This window comes from Heteronotia binoei, chromosome 3 (assembly GCF_032191835.1).
Source record: "Heteronotia binoei isolate CCM8104 ecotype False Entrance Well chromosome 3, APGP_CSIRO_Hbin_v1, whole genome shotgun sequence".
Classification (NCBI taxonomy): Eukaryota; Metazoa; Chordata; class Lepidosauria; order Squamata; family Gekkonidae; genus Heteronotia; species Heteronotia binoei.
Genome location: NC_083225.1, coordinates 183,038,333 through 183,051,742, shown reverse-complemented (window position 1 = coordinate 183,051,742; position 13,410 = coordinate 183,038,333). Strand labels below are relative to the sequence as shown.

At 47.6% G+C, this 13,410-nt stretch overlaps 1 protein-coding gene across 12 annotated transcripts in view; it reads right to left on the bottom strand.

Annotated features, from left to right (window-relative positions):
• DLG2 (discs large MAGUK scaffold protein 2) overlaps positions 1–13,410 on the bottom strand; it is a 1,647,444-nt gene that overhangs the window by 870,475 nt on the left and 763,559 nt on the right. For all 12 annotated transcript variants that reach the window (XR_009555217.1, XM_060234983.1, XM_060234984.1 and 9 more), the window contains one exon: positions 1,821–1,982. Coding sequence is in view for 11 of the 12 variants with exons in the window: in XM_060234983.1 (XP_060090966.1) it covers positions 1,821–1,982 (162 nt within the window). In the remaining variant the exon portion in view is untranslated. The remainder of the gene's footprint in view (positions 1–1,820; positions 1,983–13,410) is intronic.

The window sequence follows — 13,410 nt, the reverse complement described above, 5'->3', positions numbered from 1 at the left end:
CGCACTGATCAACTCCAACACCGCCACCAGAAGATAAACAGGGAAATGTACACCACTGCAACAGAGAGTTTGGATGTGTCAATGGCTCTTTTTGGTCGAAGAGTGACATGGCTATTCCTTAGACCATGTGCCATATCTCTTAGACCCATGTGCCACATCCAGCCACTCCTAACCTCTGACTACCAGGTAGAGGACATCACCGGTTGATTAAACTCTAACGCAGGGGTGCCAGCCAACACCTTTTCTGGCACCCATCAAGTGTATTAAGAAGTGAGCAGGGCTAGGTATTATAGGCTGACTAGTAGAGATTTGATTGGCTATGTAGGTTCAATGCAGATTCTTTGCCAGCAACAGCCACCGCAGCAAAAGGATCTGCGCTGCGTCACTGAAGTGAAGCTGAGGCCCCGCCTCCCGCGGCAGCCATTTTGTTGCCAGGCCCACTGTGCCATGTCAGAATTCCAAATGTGCCTAGCAGGTTCAAAAAGGTTGGGGATCCCTGCTTTAATGTACCTTGAACAGGCTTTTTTTTTTTTTTTTGTAGCAGGAACTCCTTTGCACATTCAGCCACACACCCTGGATGTAGCCAATCCTCCAAGAGCTCACAGGGCTCTTAGTACAGGGGATACTGTAAGCTCCAGGAGGACTGGCTACATTAGAGAGGTGTGGTCTAATATGCAAAGGAGCTCCTGCTACAAAAAAAGCCCTGATCTTGAAAACAGTCCGCTAAGCTGCCAAGAGCCCCAAAACACGCACAGAAATCCCTTCTAGGCTGTCCCCCTCTCACTGCTAAATCATCACCTGAAGACAAGTTACATGACCAACCCAGGAGCATGAGCCCCTAAGAATGAGCAGGACCCCTCGTTTTGTTCTTCTATGCTTCCATTCTTGTGACCCCTGAGAGGGGTTACACTTTAAAAGTATGTTACCTTCTGGAATGCTTACACCAGGGGTCCCCAACACCAGGTGCCAGCCAGCACTGTTTGTGGATGCCCACCAAATGACTAAGAAAGTAGGCGGGGGCAGGTAGGGCTTTTCCCTGAAAGGCTTTTGATTGGTCACTGGAGATTTGATGGTCTTTGCATATCATTTTTTTTTAAATGTTGCTTTGGCTGAAGCTGCCACCACAGCACAAGAATCTTCGCTGTGTGGCTGACAGTGAGCTGTGGAAGTCATTTTGTGGCTGGCTCTGCCTCAGGTGGTGGCCATTTTGAAGCAGCCATGTTCTGTCAGAATTCCAGCAGTGCCCATAGGCTCGAAAAGGTTGAGGGCCCCTGGCTTACGCACGCATCAGAAATTATCCACAGGGCCCAACAGTCTCCAGCTCTGTACCCAGCAGACAGACATAACCATTATTGGCATGAGACAAAAGAAATACGAGATCCGAAGAAACTTCAAAATAGGACAGACAGATCACAGTAATTCACTGGCACAGGCAACCTAGGGATATGTGGTTATAAACAAAACTTCGCTAAGAAAAGCGGAGCAGGGTACTCCCCTACCGGGCAGCGTTTTTAATTTCTTTCTCGTTCACTGCTAGGGCCAAACTGAGCAACCTGCTCAGTAACTGAGGGATATTTGTCAACCAACAAGAACTCTCTCCATTCGTTTGTCACCAGATTGGGGGTTAAGAGGAGTAACCTGTTCTGTACCTTTTCAGCTACCGGAACAAGCACCAATCTGTAAACCCTGGAATAATGTTTACACCAAGCCGCGCCCAGTCATCTGACTGCCCTTCCACCCTTTTTAATAAATCCAGCCAATAGTCTCCTCATCCCCCCTCCTTAAAAAGTCAGAAATTGCAACAGAGAAGCGTGACTGACCTTCAGCGGGGAGATGTGCGACTGCAGGACATATCCGTGGACATTTTCTATCTGGGATAAATTCTTTTCGGAAATGTGAACGAGTTCGGGCCCTCTGGCTTCGTGGGTCAAACGAGGCAAACTGTGATCGTGGGGACCATCCTCATCTTGATAGCGATACTTCTAGGAAGCGGGAAGAAGGAAAAATAAAGAACATTCAGGGCTCGATATATGGTGAATAAAACTTCATTGGTCTTACAGGTGCCACCGCACTCATCATTTTTTTTTTACTTATATTGCTCTTTGTTGTTGTTTCGGCCCAGTCAACACAAACTAACAATCACCAGATCCCCAACTTGTGATTCTTTTCTTCTGCTAAGAAACATTTCCATGACTCTGCATACTAACTCATTGCCCACTTTCTCAATATTTAGGACTGCTTGCCATTCCATACTCAACGCACAGCAGCCAAGAAGGTCAGAGCGCCTGCTCCAGCTGCAACGCCACTGAGGATGTTCTCCGCAGCTGAGAACGAAACGTCTGGAAGGAAAGCTTTCTCCAGTAGAACACGGCACTTCAGCCCGAAAGATTCTACAAACCCTAATCATGTTACCAGCCGTGAAAACCTGAAATCTTTGATTCCATACTATTGCCTGATGAAGTGTGCTTCTAGCACACGAAAGCTTACATTCTGAATAAAACTTTGTCGGTCTTAAAGGTGCCGCTTGACTCCTGCTTTGTTCTACTGAAATACAGAAAATGTATAGTCCACACGTCATGCAGACTCAAGAGTACGAATATGATTCTTCACAGGTTCTTACCACGATCCCCAGGTTTCGCTGATGCCACAGAAAAGAACCGTGAGGTGCTGTCAAATGATCACAAATGACAAGCACCAAGAAGACTGAATCCCTTTTTTTAACATATGATATGTTTATTTTAGAAATTCCAAGCTATACAGAACTTTGTTGGGTGAAGTAGTATCAAGTAGATTAATTCCATATATAACAAAATTCTACTATGCATAAAGTACTATGGTGTATATAACATTGTAGAACATCTTATTTAGCATTTAAGTTAACATCCAGCTTGCCAATCAATCAATCTACATCACACAGTGACCAAAACCCACCACGCTGTGTCCCATATGCAGGGCCGGCCCTCCTGTTAGGCAAACTAGGTGGTTGCCTAGGACGCCGAGAGGTGGGGGGTGGCAAATTGGGCTCTCCCCTCCCCTCCAGTGCCCCAGGCCACATCCCATGACATCACCATTGTTTTACATAGGGCTTTCTGTAGGGAAAGCCCACCAGTAACTCATTTGCATATTAGGCCATAACCAAAATGCCAAGCCAGCCGGAACTGCATTCCTGCTCAAAAAAAAGCCCTGCTCCCTCTTACAAACACATATTATCTAATTAAATGTAGAATTTTAGATATTGAATTGCAAAAACTAATCAGTGCTGCAAATACATCTTGCTCCCCTTTGAATTTTGGAATTTCCCAAATCACCCGCCTTCTTATCTATCAACCCTCCTTGTTCCACAACTACGTAGAGCACTGACTCTTGCCAGATGCAATACTATCCCATCAGCAGCTACCTATGGTAGATATTAAAAAAATCCCACTCTCATTAGGACTTTGTACATGTAATTTGAAACAAGTAGATTCGTTATCCCATATTCTTCTTTATTGCTCCCAATATGATACTATACGCCTTAGGTTTCTAGACCCAATTTTGCTCAATATGACAGGTTGCTCAGAAGCTGCAAAGGCATGTCGTCTTCTGAATGATTTGTCATTTGAAATAACTGAAAAGGTCGCTTTATTCTTGAGCCTGGCAATCAAGGATTGATTGTCTATAGCTGTATATGATCGACTTATTTTGTTATTTCTGTATCTCTTTATTGCCTTATTTATACTCTGATATATGCCGAAGAAGAAGATGATGATGATATTGGATCTCAGAGTGGTCACAATCTCCTTTACCTTCCCCCCACCACCACAACAGACACCCTGTCAGGTAGGTGGGGCTGAGAGACTTCTTATAGCAGCTGCCCTTTCAAGGACAACTCCTACAAGAGCTATGGCTGACCCAAGGCCATTCCAGCAAGTGCAAGTGGAGGAGTGGGAAATCAAACCCAGTTCTCCCAGAAAAGAGTCCGCACACTTAACCACTACACCAAACGAGCTCTCGTGTGTGTGACCAAAACCCAGGTGCCATCAGGAGGTCCGCCAGCGGGGCCAGAACTCCTGAAGCCATCCCACTGTTGCCCTCCAACCACCAAGAATACAGAGCATCACTTGCCCCAGACAGCGAGTTCCATCTATACCTTGTGGCTAAGAGCCACTGATGAACCTCTGTTTCAGATGTTTCTCCAATCCTCTCTTAAGGACGTAGAGAAGCCATGTTGGATCAGGCCAATGGAGCATTCCATCCAACACTCTGTGTCACACAGTGGCCAAAACCCAGATGCCCTCAGGAGGTCCACCAGTGGGGCCAGAACTCCAGAAGCCCTCCCACCGTTGCCCCGAAACACCTCAAAAACAGAGCATCACTGCTCCATAGCACAGGCATTAACATGGCACACCGAATGACACAAAATTTACATTAAAAGATCCTACTGCAATAAGTGATACACAGCAATATATACCCCAGTCCCAGTCATTTATCCCGGTAAGTTGGCGAACCATTTTGTACATTGCAACCCTATCACCTGCATGAAAAAGCTCCCATGAACGGTTCAGTTTTGGTACAGTTTGTGAGGGCCAGCACACGGGAAATTTCCCTGACCTTCACAGCAACCTGGTCCACAAGATGGGAGCCACAACAAAGAAGGCACAGGTACAAGGCACTCAAGACTTCTTTTGTAGCAGGAACTCCACTGTGAATCAGGCCACACCTCCCTGATGTAGTCACTCCTCCAAGAGCTTACTGTAAGAAAAGCCCTGTAAGCTCTTGGAGGATTGGCTACATCAGGGAGGTGTGGCCTAATAGGCAAAGGAGCTCCTGTTACAAAAAAAAAGCCCTGAAGGCAGTTGTTGATTCTCCCCATTTATAAGGTGTAGGGTTGCCAATCCCCAGGTGGGGGAAGAGGATCCCCCAGTTTGAAGGCCCTCCCCCCACTTCAGGGTCATCAAAAAGCGGGGGGAGGGGGAAATGTCTGCTGGGCACGCCATCATTCCCTATGGAGACAGATTCCCATAGGGTTTAATGAGAATTCATCTGCGGGTACATGGGGCTCTATGGGGACTGTTTTTTGAGACACAGGCACCATGTTTCCAGTGCCTTCCCCCGCAAAATACCCTCCAAGTTTCAAAAAGATTAGACCAGGGGGTCCGAATCTATGAGCCCCAGATAAGGTGCCCCTGTCTTTCATTATTTCCAAGGGAGGGAAGGCATTTTCAAAGGTGTGCAATTCCTTTAAATGTGATGGCCAGAACTCCCTTTGGAGTTCCATCATGCTTGTCTTGGCTCCCCCCTCAAAGTCCCCAGATATTTCTTGAATTGGACTTGGCAGCCCTGGTATGGTGGCACCTGTCTATGTTCCTGCTGACATGGGCAAAGTTGTCGCGGCGGCACACAGGGAGACCAGCAGTCCTGCAAATAAGGGGGTCCAGGACCATGAAGGGTTTTGCATATGATAGCCAGGGGTGGAATTCTAGCAGGAGCTCCTTTGCATATTAGGCTTGTGTGAGGCTCGTCTGTGTCCTCCCCCACCGAGGGCGCTGTCTCCGTGGCTCCAAAGGGGGAGGGGGGTCACTTGTGGCCTCAGAAATGGAGGGTATAGTGGTTAACCGCACCACTCCGATGCCTCCCATGGAGTAGGGTTCAGCTTCTCTCTCTCTGGGTACCACCCTCTCCACCTCTTCCTCCCTGACTGAAAGCGTGCTTTCCCCTTTTCTCCCCTTCACACCTCTGTTCCCAGAGCTCCTTCCCACCCCCACTCATTTAGCCCCCTGTCACTCAGCCTCCCCTTCCCCCCATTGGCCTGTGTCTCCGTCCCTGTCGGCTCTCCCTGCCCCTGGGATGTGCCCGTTTCCGCCCTCTTCTGCCCCTCCTTCCCTCCCAGCCAATCAGCAGCGGCCTCTTCCCCTGATGACGCTGGTACTGGCAGTGTCTTCGGCCATCCCCAGAGTTCAGGGATGGGCTGCGGCAGGGGCCAACCAGGCCTGAGGGGCTTTGGTCTCGAAGTGGGGTGGGATGCTTCCCCCGCCACCTCCAGCCAGCGTGTTGGGGCCCCAGTGAGCCCACCGCCAGCAGCGGAGGTAAGGGGCAGCCTTTGCTGTGTGGTCATGGCACTCTGGCAGGTCCTGCACTTCCGTGGTGGCGCTCAGGTGGTTGCCACGGCGTCAGGGAAGGCCGGGACAACTCGGCCGGGACAGCCACACCCCTCCTGATGTAGCCAATCCTCCAGGAGCTTACAAAGCTCTTTTTTGTAAGCTCTTGGAGGACTGGCTACATCTGGGGGTGTGGCCTAATATGCAATGGAGCTCCTGCTAGAATTCCACCCGTGACAATAGCCAGTACCTGAAACTGAGCCTGGTAACAAACGAGCAAGCCAATGGAGCGACTGAAGCATTAGAACACTACTCCATTCATCCATCATGGCATAGTTGAGGAAGGATACGCCCCTTCGCGCGCGCACTTCCTCATCTTCACAAAAGAACTGGTGGATGATGAATGATAATTAAATTACAAGACAGGGCTGGTTACTGACAGAGCATTGTACTCTCCCATCTCACAATAGATATTTTAAATCCCCTGTAATTACCTCTAATGAGAGGAGAACAGATTGTGCTGCCATGAGCAGTTAATGGAAATGTGGCCATCTTGAAGTTAAACAGCACAAAAAGAAACTCAGGGCTTTTTCTTTTTTTAAAAAGGGACAACAGAACGAACAATCTTGCAAAGCGGCTGACTCAGCATTACCAGACTTGGAAGTCAAAAAGGGAAGATAAAAACAGTTTCCAATTAGGAATAGAAATAGAAATTAGAAATAGAAACATACATACATGTACACACACACAACTTTTTTTTTGTAGCAGGAACTCCTTTGCATATCAGGCCACACACCCCTGATGTAGCCAATCCCCCAAGAGCTGACAAGGCTCTTAGTTCAAGGCCTACTGTAAGCTTTTGACTACAATAGGGGTGTGTGGCCTTAATTTGCAAAGGAGTTCTTTCTTTCTTTCTTTCTTTTTCTTTCTTTCTTTCTTTCTTTCTTTCTTTCTTTCTTTCTTTCTTTCTTTCTTTCTTTCTTTCTTTCTTTCTTTCTTTCTTTCTTTCTTTCTTTCTTTCTTTCTTTCTTTCTTTTTCTTTTCTTTCTTTCTTTCTTTCTTTCTTTCTTTCTTTCTTTCTTTCTTTCTTTCTTTCTTTCTTTCTTTCTTTCTTTCTTTCTATCTCTCTCTCTCTCTCTCTCTCTCTCTCTCTCTCACAGACTCACAGAGGTATATACACACACACAGTGTTTTCCTCCCAGGTAGTTTTCCGCCTTGAACCACCAGCCTGTATTCAACAAATCGCCCTTTCTTATACACCTAAGGAAATGTTGATCGTTACTTTGGGGTCGGTCAACAATTTTTCTCCAGGCCCCTTTGGCAAGGGATCCTGGAAGTTTTAGCCATTTTCAGGGCATGAGCAGGGCTCACTGGGCATGTACGGGGGGGGGGGGGGGGAGGAAAGGTATTTGTGAAGTTCCTGCACTGTGCAGGGGGTCAGTCTAGCTGACCCTGGGGTCCCTTCCAACTCTATGATTCTAAGGATCATGATGTGCCACATGAAGCGTGTTTCCAGACCAAAAATAAACTGCATTAAAAAATCAGAGAGGGGATGGGGAAATCACAAACTTCAAAACCTGGGGGAAGGTTTGCCAGACCATTGGTTGGGGCCAAGTATTTCTTGCTCCAAGGTTCCATTGCCTCCTGTCATTGATGAATGCCAGTGGATGGGTGGGGGGGGGGGGTGGAGGGAATGGCTGTGTCCTGTGCACCACTGCGTCACTTCCAGCAACCATAATGAAAGTGATAGAGGAGACCTCTAGGAATTGCTGGAAATTCTGTGGCTTTACCACAGATTTGTTCCAGCAATTGCTAGAGCAACTCTACGTTACTCACAGAAGCTACCCTGTCAATAGGGTTGCCAATCCCCAGGTAAGGGCAGGAGATCCCCCGGTTTGGAGGCCCTCCCCCCGCTTCAGGGTCGTCAGAAAGCGGGGGGGGGGAGGGGGGGAATGTCTGCTGGGAACTCTGTTATTCCCTATGGAGATTTATTCCCATAGAAAATCATGGAGAATTGATCCACGGGTATCTAGGGTTCTGGGGGGGGCTGTTTTTTGGGGTAGAGACACCAAATTTTCAGCATAGCATCTAGTGCCTCCGCCCAAAATACCCTCCAAATTTCAAAAAGATTGGACCAGGGGGTCCAATTCTATGAGCCCCCAAAGAAGGTGCCCCTATCCTTCATTATTTCCTATGGAAGGAAGAACTTGAAAAGGTGTGCCGTCCCTTTTAATGTGACTGCCAGAACTCCCTTTGGAGTTCAATTATGCTTGTCACAGCCTTGATCTTGGCTCCACCCCCAAAGTCCCCAGATATTTCTTGAATTGGACTTGGCAACCCTACCTGTCAAAGACAACTCCTACGAGAGGTCTGGCTGACCCAAGGCCATTCCAGCGGCTACAAGTGGAGGAGTGGGGAGTCAAACCTGGTTCTCCCAGATAAGGGTCTGCACACTTAACCACTACACCAAACTGGTTCTCTTATTGAGAAGCAGTGTATCTCAGAAAAGCAGGCGCTGGAAATGAACAGGAAATGGGGATACAGCCCCATTCTGCAGTTAGTGGGAAGCCGCCCTGAGCCACTTGTGGGAAGGGCGGGATACAAATCTTAAATAAATAAATAAAAAATAAAAATCTGTTAGGAATACAGCTGGGTGAGAGAGGCCCTTGGTCTGACTCAGCAAGGCTCTCTTTAATACTGAACAAATCTGCCAAGGACTTTTTGCCTCTTTTATTTTCCTTTCCCGACTTTCTGTCACGGTGTCATTACAGCCATGGAACACAAGATGGCAGAACAACCATCGCATTGAAGATACATAAATCTGGTGGTGTCTAAGATTAGAAGGAGCAAGGGAGGATTTAACAGCAATTGTGTGAGCTACAGCATTTTTTTTCTTTTTTTTTTTTAAAAAAAATCCCACTAACTTACTACATGTCCACTAGGCTATATATCAGGGCTGGTCAAACTGTGGCTCTTTCACACATATTGTGCAGCTCTAAAAGACTCCACCATTCCGCTGGCCAGCTTGGAGATGGCATTTGTCTCTTTAAATTACTTCTCCAAACCACACCAGTTGCTTTCTTTCCACCTCTCCCTCACTCCCCCATATCTTCCTTCCTTCCTTCCTTCCTTCCTTCCTTCCTTCCTTCCTTCCTTCCTTCCTTCCTTCCTTCCTTCCTTCCTTCCTTCCTTCCTTCCTTCCTTCCTTCCTTCCTTCCTTCCTCCCTCATTCTTTCCTGTCTTGAGGCTTTCAACCATCTGAGGTTCACATCTTGCACTCTAGAGAGCCAGTTTGGTGTAGTGATTAAGTGTGTGGACTCTTATCTGGGAGAACCGGGTTTGATTCCCCACTCCTCCACTTGCACCTGCTGGAATGGCCTTGGGTCAGCCATAGCTCTGGCAGAGGTTGTCCTTGAAAGGGCAGCTGCTGTGAGAGCCCTCTCAGCCCCACCAACCTTACAGGGTGTCTGTTGTGGGGGAGGGAGATAAAGGAGATTGTGAGCCACTCTGAGATTCGGAGTGGAGGGCGGGATATAAATCCAATATCATCATCTTCTCCTTCCTTCCTTCCTTTCTTCCTTCCTTCCTTGTCTCATGGCTCTCAAACATCTGACATTCATGTCTTGCGGGTCTCAAACATCGATGCGACTCTTACATTAAGCGACTTTGGCCATCCCTGCTGTATATATATTTTAAAGCCCTGTGCTTTCCCTCAATAAGCGCCATTTATGTGGGCGATCATATTCCGAGGTGCCAGAAAGAAGAATTTCAGCAGCTCATTAGAAGCATCAGAATCAATGCCTTCCAGGGAACCGATTGATTTTCCTGAAGGCTGCGATCAACATAAACTTTTCTGACACGGCGGGAATGGCAGCTTCGCTTCATCTTCCGCTTGAACCAGAACACGGAGGTCAACTCAACCTTCCTATTCAGGCTGCCAACCTCCGGGTGGGGCCTAGAGATCTCCCAGAATGGCCACTGAGCTCCAGAAAACAAGAGACCAATTCCTCTGGAGAAAATGGCTGCTTTGCAAGGAGGGCGTCATATCCCTGCTGGCAGGGCTTTTGCTTATTTATTTTATTTATTATTTATTACTTCCCATTTATATCCCGCCCTCTCCGCGAGCGGACTCAGGGCGGCTTACAACATTATAAAAACAATCAATCCAATAAAACATATAAAAGCATAATTTACATATATTAACTTTAAAACCATTCTATAGCGCTATTTCAGTCCAGTATAGGCGGTATTGACTTCTCGACCAAGGTCGCCAGCATTCTGTAGGATGTCCGGTGGCAGCCCTTTTTCAATCAAACCGCAAAAGCCTGTTTGAACCATTCGGTCTTACAGGCCCTGCGGAACGCAGACAAATCCCGCAGGGCCCTTATAGCTTCTGGGAGGGTGTTCCAAAGTTCTGGTGCTGCCACCGAAAAAGCCCTGGATCTCGTTATACATAGCCTGGCTTCTTTTGGGCCAGGGGCAGCCAACAGATTTTTTGTCCCCGATTGCAGTGCTCTCTGGGGGATATATGGGGAAAGGCGGTCCCGTAGATAGGCAGGTCCCTGACCATAGAGGGCTTTAAATTACGGCAGGAACTCCTGTTGCGGCAGGAACTCCTTTGCATATGAGGCCGCACCCCCCTGATGGAGCCAATCCTCCTGGAGGTTACAGGAGGCCTTGTACGAAGAGCCCCGAAAGCTCTTGGAGGATTGGCTACACCAGGGGGGTGGGGCCTCATATGCAAAGGAGCTCCTGCTACAAAAAAAAAAGCTCTGTCTGATGAACTCTTGCCCTTCCCTAATCCAATTCTCCTATGTTGCGGTTCTTGTAGACTCCCTATGGCCACTCCTACAAGAACTGCAACATAGCCGCAGGAGCCTCATTTTGGGCAGGAGACCGCAGGAGCAGAGCTCCGGAACCTCTACATGTTATTGCACTCTTTCTTTCTTACCCCGCTCCCCCAAATACTAGCTTCTGGGCTCCATTGATCAAACCCACTGTGAGAATTTTGCTGAACTCTAATTGAGTTCTGCTGCTGTCTTTTGCCGAACTCTAAACGACGAACTTTCTGATATTTTCCCCCACAACAGCAACAACAGAAAGGAAAATAACCAAAGCATATAAGGCAGGCAGATGGAAATCTTCCTCATGCCACTGGGGCCACGTAAGAGAGAGTAATTGAAAAAAGTATGATGAAGAAGAAGATGAAGAAGATATTGGATTTATATCCTGCCCTCCACTCCGAAGAGTCTCAGAGCGGCTCACAATCTCCTTTCCCTTCCACCCCCACGACAGACACCCTGTGAGGTGGGTGGGGCTGGAGAGGCCTCTCACAGCAGCTGCCCTTTCAAGGACAACCTCTGCCAGAGCTATGGCTGACCCAAGCCCATGCCAGCAGGTGCAAGTGGAGGAGTGGGGAATCAAACCCGGTTCTCCCAGATAAGAGTCTGCACACTTAACCACTACACCAAACTGACTCTCCAAACTGATGGGAGTAAGGATTCATTATGACAATTATAATTCAAGAAACATTTGAAGGTAGATGCTGAGCTGATAGAATTTAGTACACCCTCCGGTGATGTCAGAGGTGTGTGGCATATGCAAATGAATTGTGCCAATGAGCTCCAGTACCTCTTTTTCTACGAAATAATCCCTGCATAGTGGGATGCAGCATTCAGTTTAGTCTGAGAGGACCCCCGGATCAAATTCCCTCTCCATCATAAAGCTAACTGGGACACTATGTCTTGTGATCACACACACTAAATAATGCATTTCCAATCCACTTTCCAACTGGGTTTTGCCAGTTCATACAGTAGAATCCAGCTGGAAAGTGCATTGAAGAAGAAGAAGAAATTGGATTTATATCCCGCCCTCCACTCCGAAGAGCCGAAGAGCGGCTCACAATCTCCTTTCCCTTCCTCCCCCACAACAGACACCCTGTGAGGTGGGTGGGGCTGGAGAGGGCTTTCACAGCAGCTGCCCTTTCAAGGACAACCTCTGCCAGAGCTATGGCTGACCCAAGGCCATTCCAGCAGGTGCAAGTGGAGGAGTGGGGAATCAAACCCGGTTCTCCCAGATAAGAGTCCGCACACTTAACCACTACACCAAACTGGCTCTCTCCATTGAAATGGGGTTGAAAGTGCATTATTTAGTGTGTGTGACTGCAGCCAAAAGTCAGCTGCCATCTCTCTAACCTGCCAAGGAGTGTTGATGTAAGGATAAAAGTGGGTGAGAGAATTAATCAAAACACAAGGGAAAAAAATAGGAGGACAGTTTCATGTTAGCACCAACATGTGCCAAAGACTTGTTGGACTGGACGGGGAGAATAAGTTGGAGAAGGTCAGCTCTGCAACTGAGCTGCGGTCGCACACGCTAAATAATGCACTTTCAATCCACTTTCAATGCACTTTCCAATGGGATTTTGCCAGTTCACATAGTAAAATCCAGTTGGAAAGTGCATTGAGAGTGGGTTGAAAGTGCATTATTTAGTGTATGTGACCAGTTTGGTGTAGTGGTTAAGTGTACGGACTCTTATCTGGGAGAACCGGGTTTGATTTCCCACTCCTCCACTTGCACCTGCTGGAATGGCCTTGGGTCAGCCATAGCTCTGGCAGAGGTTGTCCTTGAAAGGGCAGCTGCTGTGAGAGCCCTCTCCAGCCCCACCCACCTCACAGGGTGTCTGTTGTGGGGGAGGAAGGGAAAGGAGATTGTGAGCCGCTCTGAGACTCTTCAGAGTGGAGGGCGGGATATAAATCCAATATCATCATCACCATACCCCTGGATTCCTGGGAAAAACATGAACACTTCTACCAAATCAAATTAACATGAACGTTTCTAACCGAACATGAACGCGTCTACCAAACATAACATGAACACTTCAACCAAATCGAAATAGCTGCCTTCTACCGAATCAAATCATCAGTCTATCAAAGCCAGTACTGTCACTCAATCAGTCATAAGGCTTACTGCATTAGCTCACAGCCTTAGCAATTAACATCAAAAACACCAACAACATCAGAGTCATAATACAACAATCACAATAACAATAAAAGGTCTGCTCAGACTGGCAGCGGCTTCCCAGGGTCTCAGGCAGAGACACATCACCTCTTGCCTGCTCCTTTTGACTGGAGATGCCAGGAATTGAACCAGGGACCTTCTGCATGCCAAGCAGAGGTTCTACCACTGAGCCACGCCAACCCCGCCCCCTCCTGCCCAATTCTGGAAAGGTTTTCAGAGGGAGTGCCAACTCATCATTGGAAAGACATTTTAACAGGGCAACTGTTGGAAGAGTTAAAGTTTGCTAGAATTCCACTGCAGACGATATTCATTACAC